This window comes from Rhinopithecus bieti, unplaced genomic scaffold, assembly GCF_001698545.2.
Source record: "Rhinopithecus bieti isolate Rb0 unplaced genomic scaffold, ASM169854v2 scaffold_67730, whole genome shotgun sequence".
NCBI lineage: Eukaryota > Metazoa > Chordata > Mammalia > Primates > Cercopithecidae > Rhinopithecus > Rhinopithecus bieti.
The window spans coordinates 599,493-609,766 of NW_016825956.1; the positions used below are offsets into that span (position 1 = coordinate 599,493).

The window sequence follows — 10,274 nt, forward strand, 5'->3', positions numbered from 1 at the left end:
AGATTTGCATTATGCCAAAATCTAATAAACAAATATTTTAATTTTCATTATCTTTAAACATGATGTAACCAAATAATGATATATTTTCAGATTAATAGACTTAGGAAAGACATAAACAAATATTGAGGATGAATTACAATTTTCACACGTTTTCAGATAGTTTAACACATGCATAAATTCATCATCATTATGAATAAAATTTTATCACAGAAGTGATTTATATTGCTTAGAAAGTAGGTAACCATATCCATACCAATCATAAATCCTTTATTTCCTTATTCCTCAAAAAGAAAAACAATACTATGAATAAAAATGTTATATGAATTCCAATTCCTCCCTGGTCTTTCCTTTTGACTTTCTTATGTATATTCTAATTTCAATGAAACTAAGAAAAACCATAAATGTAATTCTATATTTTATAAGTTTACAAGTAGTGGAAGCTTTAAACTAAAAAAAATCATAAACTGAAATTTTAAAAACATTACAGATTATNACTGAAGAATAATGCATAGCCTTTTTCTCTTAAATGTGTAGGCACAATTTGAGAGACTTTAGATAAAATTATTTTAGCAATAGTTTAGGAAAAATTATGATAACTAAAGCCAGACACTATCAAACAAAACTGGTCAGGAAGTGTTATGATAATATGTGCCTTTCAACAAATCTCAAATCTAATGCTACAGAGAAGAATGTTTTATTTTGTATAATCATAGGCATAATAAACTGATTACATGCACTATTATTACACTGAATATTAGAAATGTGAAATTAGCATACTTGAAAAGCTGGAACACATACAATACAAAAGATAAAAATTTGATAGATGTTAAATTAGTATTGTGTGCTACTTTGGAATATTAGAGAGCTCAAGAGATAAACACTTAGATTTATCACAAAGATATCAAAAATAATACCGCAACAGAAATAAATGCAAAATCATATTAGAAAAGTGCACGAGATGAAAACAGTAGGATCTCCAAAGTCACTACTGACTCACCATGAGATTTTTGACAATATACTTCTTAATCCTTGAGATTAAATATCTGAAAAATTGAATTATAATGCTTGCTACCTATTTTTCAAGTAGGTGAAGAGGGCTAATAAAATGAGGAATTCAATGACCTCATAAAATATTTAAGTTCAAATAATTACCTTAAAATTGTTCAAAACAATGTATTTTATAAAATAAGTTGTAGAAATCTTTAGTAAATTATGTTAAATAATTTTAGATTTGCATTATGCCAAAATCTAATAAACAAATATTTTAATTTTTCATTATCTTTAAACATGATGTAACCAAATAATGATATATTTTCAGATTAATAGACTTAGGAAAGACATAAACAAATATTGAGGATGAATTACAATTTTCACACGTTTTCAGATAGTTTAACACATGCATAAATTCATCATCATTATGAATAAAAATTTTATCACAGAAGTGATTTATATTGCTTAGAAAGTAGGTAACCATATCCATACCAATCATAAATCCTTTATTTCCTTATTCCTCAAAAAGAAAAACAATACTATGAATAAAAATGTTATATGAATTCCAATTCCTCCCTGGTCTTTCCTTTTGACTTTCTTATGTATATTCTAATTTCAATGAAACTAAGAAAAACCATAAATGTAATTCTATATTTTATAAGTTTACAAGTAGTGGAAGCTTTAAACTAAAAAAAATCATAAACTGAAATTTTAAAAACATTACAGATTATAAAGATTAGGGTTGGTAAGAAATGTGAAGGTTCCTTTCTTATATACGATGTCCAAGAAATTTAATTTTCTGTGTTACCCTTGATATCTTAGATAATCCAGAAAATTAAGAACAAATGTGTTTCAAATTTTATTCTCTTAATTATAACCAATCATTGACTTACGATTTAGCAGAGTAAAACTGGATGTGATAGATAAGGTGCACTAGGTGTAAATATATCAATACTCTTCAAAAAAAAAAAAATAGAAATCTTGTGTGTTATGGTGGGAGACTGCTAGAATTATATAATGGTAATATTGCATGGGTCAGCTACTTAACTATAATTTTCAATTAATAAACATTACTACTAGAAAAGTAAATATAATTTTAGCAGTTTTCTAAGTAAGTTCAATATACTATTCAGAAGTAAATATTCTATTAATAATGGTAGCATCTTCCATATGTACACACATATATACTTGACACAGAGTCAGTCACCTTGTGGGAATGCAAGTTCATCCTTTCTTACCCGAGCCTGTTGAAGAATAGCTTGAGCCTGAGCTTCCTGAGCAGAGATTGTTGGTCCTTTGGAACCATCACCACCATAACGGAACTTGGAAGACATAATATTAAGAAATTCAAAATCAGCTTTGTCAAACATGTTGAATTATGTGCTTTCATCATTAGATAAAAACTACTTAAAATGGTGGGATTTTACAAAATTACAAACTAACTCCATAATGAATCATGAGATCTAGTTTGTTTTGTTTTTACTCTCTATCTCTTATGGAAGTTCTTTACACTACAGGTTACCACTGTAGAAGAAGAAACTAGAAACTGTGTTTCAATTTTAAATGTTATAATTTCTACACCTCTGGAATAAATCACTGTGACTTTTTAAGCACAAATGCTACCCATTTTATTGATTAATTTGTATAAAATTCCAAATATACCAAGTTCAGTGACGGTTACAGCTCAATCTCTATTCTGTTTGTCAAATTTTTTGGAATATCCATTAATACACATGAAATTTTCCTTGTGATTTATTTATTTTGTTCACCCATTCTTAAGTGCTTATGTTACAAAACAGATCTTCTGTAACATTCCTCTATAAAATTTGCTCCATTTAACTCAAAATGCAGTATGAATCAATTTTTCATTCTAAGTAATTATTTCTTGAAACTTTGTTCATGACATTGAAATTGATAAATAAAATACACATTTTTTTCCCAAAACACCAGGGCAGCAAAAACTTTATAAAGGAATCTTACAATAAAGCAAATAATTTTTGAGCAATGAATAATAACACTACAAATAAATATTACTTATGGCTGTATAGATAATAGATGGTAAATAGTGTACTAATGCTATGTTAAATAACGTATAAAAACATGTTAATAATGTGACTCAGGATAAACCATAATTGGAAATACTATTAAAAACTCTGTTGCTAAGAGTGTAATCAAATAATGAATTCTTAGTTTTAATTCAGAGATTGATACTTATCAGAATTTTGTTTTGTAAAATTTCCCTGAATTTCCAAATGCTGCTTAATTTCAAGTATTTCTACCTCATACAATGGTTTTTAGTTGATTGCTCTTCAATGTGGTTGAACAATAATCTTTAGAAAAAAGATGACAAAATATCAAGTCATTTCCATAACATGAAAAAGAACATACCGGTAACATCAACATAGTACCAGGAGGACCAGGTAAACCATCAGCCCCTGGTAAGCCAGGACGTCCTGGGGGACCCTAGGAAAATAAATGAAATAACCAAAATAAATAAATATCAAAATAACAATATTTACTAGAACTAGAATAACTTATAACATAGGTCTAGTTTATCTAATTTGCATTTGCCCTTTCCATCTTATTTAATCCGTTTTTAGTAAGTATCCCTACACAGAATTCTATTCTATTGTACTAGTTTTAGATGATTTTAATAATGTTTGGTTATTAGTACATAATCTAATTAAGATATAAATTTTGCTCAAACTTTGTTTGCAGCCTAAAACTGTGTAAAATGAAGAGTTCACATATATTTTGGGGGAAAGTAATGTGAGAAAAACAAGTAGTACAAGCCTGGTTCTTATAGTTAGATAAAACAGATTTAAGTAAATGATGAAAGTTTTATTTAAAAATTACTGGGTTTAAGGTATATTTTAGTATTCTTCAACAGCTACATAAATAGTGTTTATTTAGTAGAATACTTAACTACATACTATTTTTAATAGACAATAGACACTATCTTCAAGAGAGATACTTTTTAACATAGATAATGGCTAATTTTAGCATGTTAATGTTAATCATAGATAATGACTAATTTATTTTAAATGTTTACTGATGAAATATACTCAGTGTGTGTATGTGTACATGCATACATGCATGCACTAGAAGTTTAGGTGTGACAATGCTGTCTGGAAATCCAAGATATGGATGTGAATATAGAAAATATTAAATATGTAATATATACATCTGTTCATAAGTATGTGACAAATAGATACAACGTATATGTCCATAAGCTTTCAATATAAGGAGACATTTCTACATAGCAATGTCATACTTGGCAGGGAAGCAAGTAAATTCAAAAATTAATAAATAACTAGATACAAAATGCTATAACTCAAAGTGCCCATCCAATATAAAAAAAAAAAAAAAATGCAGCAGCACTTTTCAAATGTGAATTTCTTATAAAAACTTAACTCTTAGAAAACTGTTAACATTGATTCTAGATTGGCAAAATTATATTTTATTTAGAATATTATTTCAATAGATTATCTACAGGCTTCAAGGAACTATTAAAATAAGTTAAAAATAACGGCGTCTATAAAGAAATAATTGTTTCAAATCCTAACAAATCTAGCTTGAATGGTATGATTTCCTATTACTAAAATATTTCCTACATTTTTAGATCATTTATATGTTTGTATTCATAAGGCACAATGGAAAGAGATGAATTTATCACCTGATATAGAGTTTAAGTCCAGTAAATTACAGAATCCAAAAAGGTCTCATGAAAACATGGTGAGATTTAAAAATATTAACTGAAATGACTATTACAAATAAATATCTCCAAGAAACTGGATATATCAAATTAAGTAAGCAGAGCATGTAAGAACTAACCTTATGAACTTTATTTTAAATAAAAAGTTTCATAATCTTTGCATAATATACTTCTTATGCCCTCTGACCTTAAATAGCTGTCACTCAGTCCAGAATTTCTGAAATATTTAAAAATCTTCTTCCATTAAATTTAAATTAAAAGGTTTTTACATTCTTTAAATTGTAATTATATGAAAAGTATAAGTTATTTGCATCTCTGATCCTCTGAAGAACAAAAGAAAAAAAAGTACAAAGTTATTGGCTACTCAAGGATGTGGGAAAAAAAGGGAAGGGTATTTTATGAGAAGAGTTTGAAGAGACTTAACACAAATGAGATCTTTCAGCATATAACCCAGCGTTTGATCTTCAAAGTGGAATTTAGATTTATTAACTCATTCTGTCAGCATCCAACTAAATATAAATGAGAATACCTGGAAAAATATGTCTGGAATTCAAATTTGAATACTAGAATCCCTAATGTCACGAGTTCATATCATCAGGGATATTGGCTGAAAATAAAAGTTTGATACTAATGATGCCATAGATAAATGCACATTTTTTATCCTCACTTTAAAATAATATTTAAAAAGTTAACTAAAATGTTGTGCAGCACTGAATTCATGCGGCCTCTACTCCTCCCACACACAGGAAGAATAACATGTTAAACTTGTAGAATACATTTTAATTATTTTTGTCTGTATGACATGTATTTGTAATGAGATGTCATGTCCATTCACTTACCCTATCGCCCGGGTCACCAGGGGGTCCAGTGGGGCCTTGTAGACCTGGAGGACCCATAATACCCTATAGAGAAACAAAACGTATCAGAATTAGATTCCTAATCTCATTAATATTCAGACGAATTCACCCTAGTCCTGTCGAAGAATTCATTTATATTTTATAAATATACACTAGTCTTCTAAATAGTTGCCCTATTTATCTTCCTGTGAAAAGACAACATATAGAAACCAATTTGTAGCTAGTTCAGCTGCTCTCAGAATGGAGGCAAACATTCCAAGGAAAAACAGGAAAGAAGAATATGTCAATGTCAAGTCTCTAAGGTCATATTTGGTCCCAGTTCTAACTGAAGAAATGGAACACTCATAAAATTAGAACTCAAAAATTTGATAGCCAAGTTGAACATGTAGAAATCTTTTAGGTTAGAGGCAATTATATGTTTCCTTTTATGGGTAAACATATTTAAATGCATCAGTATTATCTATTATTTCAGATGACAAGAGTTTAATTCCACAAAAGACAGAGGATTTATTACAGGGTCTTATCAGTGCAATCACCTGAGAATAAACACACTGAGCAACATCAGCCTTATCAGGAAACCACAATGGAATCTGATAATTACTCCCCACAGAGGTATAGATAAGGCAGCTACAGTCTACCTAGAAGTCGCAATTCCGTTTGTTGAGATATAATTATACCCCTGCAATGAAGATAAGGATTACTCTTCTTTACTTTTATATATTTCAGTAGAAAGACGAAAGTAAGTTGAGAAGATGCAGAGACATCTAAGCAGCAAAAATATTTAAAACAAAATTTAAAGAGTATTACTTGGATAGACAAATTAGAAGGCAGACCAAAGCACGAGCTCCTCTGAACAAATGTTTTTCTCTATAGTTCAACATTCTAATTAGTCTAAAATGTTCTCATTCAGTAATTAATAGAAATCTCATATATGATTACTTTAAATAGACAAAAATAATCTTAAAACATTTACATACTGCAGGTCCTGCTGGTCCTGGTGGTCCTTCGACAAGCATACCCTATAATAAGAAAAGAGAACATCTCTACCAGGGAAATATAACCCCCAGCCTCTTAATTACATGAATATAAGAGAACACGATATCATTGCATATTAAATAGTGAATTATCTATTTATATCATTTAAATTAATTACAAATGTTTTTGCACAGGGAAGGAAAGAAATTCAACATGATAGAAGATATAGCCTGTGTCCTCAGAGAATGTGTGAACTAAGTGGAGTGGAAATGAATATTTAGATGAATAATATTACAAAGGAGAATATGCTAAGTGCTTCCAAGAAGAGTACAGACAAAACACTCTACCAAGGTTTTTGTTTTTGTTTTTTGTTTGTTTGTAGCCCACAGAATAACACCTGGCACAAAACAGAAACTTAGTAAATATTTGCTGTGTAAATAAATGAATGGAAAATAAGCAGCTTAATTCAGGGAAATTACAGAAAATTCCAGGAAAAAGGAAAATGGATAAATGTGATATAAGCAAAGGAATAAAGAGCAATTCAGAATAAGAACTCAGTTCTAAAACATTTATCATTCCACTCCATCTTTGGACTACTGAAAAGCTGCAATGTCATTTAAAAGGGGTTAAAATGTTTATAATAATGACCGATTCAGTCTGAAAATGTATTTTCAACGTTTTGGGGAGCATGTTGCATGATTGGGAGTAGTGAGTAGATGGCCAACAAGGTCCTTAAAACTGATTCTTTTATTCTTTATCATTTCTCTTTCTTTTATTTATTTATTTTTTTTGGAATTTTGTGTCCTTACAGTTTCTGAAATGATTTGTATATTGTTCTACCTTCAGTCCTAATACATTAGTTTTTCCGAGTTGTTTATTAGCAGGAAACAATGATAAAACTGCTTTCTAAGTAAGAATTTGTTTCTACAATATTGAAACTTTAAAGAATTAATTTGGAATGAATTAGAGATTCTTCTGTAGATGAAAAGGAAGTAAAAAAATTTTATATTATCATATGACACAATTTGGATATGTAACAAATATGTATGTCATATATTTCAAATAATGTTAAGTCACAGAGATTAGATAAAAATATCATTGAATTGGAAAGCAGGAAAGCTAAAAGTCCTATTATATCTCATTGATCAAACATTTGAAACCTCAGGAAAATTGCTTAGGTACTTTAGATCTCTGGTTCTTTAGTTTTACAATGAGAGAATTAGACAAGATAAATTTTAGCTACTTTCAAATTCTGAAATTCTGCAGCTCTATGTTTTGTTTTATTGAAATTCTCCTGTCTAGACAAGACCTTACTAACTTACTTATTTGTGGTGAATTGCAAACATCTGGACATCAAGATTATCACTGGTAATACATGAATATATATAATAATTTAACGTAATGGTGGCTCCCAAGCAATTTTACCAACCTTTAAAGTGCATTCACACCCCTACTTACAGGCTCAACCACTGCTGGTTCTCCTTTCTGTCCTTTCTCTCCATATGCACCATGGCCATTTATCTGTTGAATGAAATATTCAAAACAACCTGAATATCTGTAAGGCCATTTCTTTATTTCTTTTATTATTCTTTTTTTTCTTCTTCTTCTTCTTCCTTTCTTTCTTTTTTGGAGACAGAGTCTCACTCTGTCACCCAAGCTAGAGTGCAGTGGTAGGATCTTGGCTCACTGCAAGCTTCGCCTCCCAGGTTCACATCATTCTCCTGCCTCAGCCTCCCAAGTAGCTGGGACTACAGGAGCCCGCCACCACGCCTGGCTAAGGTTTTTGTTTGTTTGTTTGTTTGTATTTTTATTAGACACGGGTTTTCACCGTGTTGCCCAGGCTGGTTTAGAACTCCTGAGCTCAGCCAGTCTGCCTGCCTCTGCCACGCAAAGTGCTAGGATTACAGGCGTGAGCCAACACGCCCGGCCGGCCATGTCACTTTTTTTTGTTTGTTTGTTTTGACACGGAGTCTCGCTCTGTCGCCCAGGCTGGAGTGCAGTGGCGCGATATCCGCTCACTGCAAGTCCCGCCTTCCGGGTTCACGCCATTCTCCTGCCTTGGCCTGCCGAGTAGCTGTGACTACAGGCGCCCACCACCACGCCTGGCTAATTTTTTGTATTTTTAGTAGAAACGGAGTTTCACCGTGTTAGCCAGGATGGTCTCGATCTCCTGACCCCGTGATCCGCCCACTTCGGCCTCCCAAAGTACTGGGATTACAGGAATGAGCCATCGCGTCATTTCAGTTTTTAAAAAGACAATTTAGTAAAGTAAACACATTAAAAATAACCTATTAAAATATATTTTAAGTATGAAGACCTATTGAAGGCTTAAATAGGGCAAAACTTAAAAGACAGGCGTAAGAAGCATTAATACTGAATCTTAAAATGAGATTGAACAATGGCCTCTTATAAACATGTTTTATAAAGACATCTATAGATGTCAGTGATTATTCCCAGGCATTAAGCAATAACATCAAATTAAATTTAATGAAATAGTCTAAAAATCAGAAATAGTCTAAAAATCAGACTTGCTACTCAGAATAAAACAACTATGTTTTAATCTTATCAATGACAAAATTTCTGATGCAATTCTATTCAAGATTTTACTTTCAGATAATGACTCCAAAAGTGTGGCCAACGATACAATTGCTGAAGATTCCCATGTGAAAGAATCTAACAAAGTGTCCTAGTGGTAATAGGCAATCATAATTTACATAAAAATTCAACCTGCATTTTAAACCTGAAAAGACATTAAGATGGACATGGACATAAAAATATCCCATAAATAAGACATACAACGACACAGAGCGTAGTATCAACTTACGCTTGTTTCTGTAATATCAGTTTCTGCTGGTACACCTGGACCAAATTCTTCATTAGGGGGGCTTGTTGGCTTATCTTCATATTCTTTATATTCATAAAAATCATATTCGCCTAAATCTCCATCTACCAGAAGATCAGAGTCCCTGTCGTCTATTTCTTTGTTTTCGTATAGTGTATCCTCAGAATTTTTCCTCTGGGAATCATAATCCTCTCCCGTTAGATATTCTTCAGTAAATATTTCTTCAACTGGATTTGGCTATTAATTTAAATTGCAAGGAATTGAGGAACATGAAGTTTATTGTTAGTAAAGCAAGGTAAGCATTTAAATTACAGTTTGATGGCATGTGATGGGATGAGATTTTGTTACTACTCAAGCAACTCTAAACACCTGGAAAGTAGTCTTTCAAGTATCATTGAAAGAAATACATTTGTACATTGCTATGCACAAAGAGATATTGCTTTCAAAGCACTTTCTCCAATAAACTGCAAATATTCACATGGAATTAACATGTGTATTTGCTTGTTCCATTGGAAAAAACATGTTAGTCAATTTCATATTTACTTCATAGTTTAAGATTTGAACAATAAAAAAATGTATGGGGTTAAATCTTTGCTAATTTTTTTTTTTCTTTCTTTCTTTTTTTTTTTTTTTTTTTTTTGAGATGGAGTTTTGCTCTTATTGCCTAGCTGGAGTGCAATGGTGTAATCTCGGCTTACGGCAACTTCCACCTCCTGGGTTCAAGAGATTCTCCTGCCTAAGCCTCCCGAGTAGCTAGGATTACAGGTATGTGCCACCATGCCCCGGTAATTTTGTATATTTAGTAGAGACGGGTTTTCTCCATATTGATTAGTCTGGTCTTGAACTCCCGACCTCAGGTGATCCACCCGCCTTGGCCTCCCAAAGTGTTGGGATT

The 10,274-nt window shown here is 31.3% G+C and overlaps 1 protein-coding gene across 1 annotated transcript in view; it reads right to left on the reverse strand.

Annotated features, from left to right (window-relative positions):
* COL11A1 (collagen type XI alpha 1 chain) overlaps nt 1-10,274 on the reverse strand; it is a 232,172-nt gene that overhangs the window by 135,919 nt on the left and 85,979 nt on the right. The window contains exons 9-14 of the mRNA XM_017863237.1: nt 9,362-9,616; nt 7,996-8,058; nt 6,540-6,581; nt 5,545-5,607; nt 3,379-3,453; nt 2,229-2,312 (exon numbers count right to left, since the gene is read on the reverse strand). Of these exons, the coding sequence (XP_017718726.1) occupies nt 2,229-2,312; nt 3,379-3,453; nt 5,545-5,607; nt 6,540-6,581; nt 7,996-8,058; nt 9,362-9,616 (582 nt within the window). The remainder of the gene's footprint in view (nt 1-2,228; nt 2,313-3,378; nt 3,454-5,544; nt 5,608-6,539; nt 6,582-7,995; nt 8,059-9,361; nt 9,617-10,274) is intronic.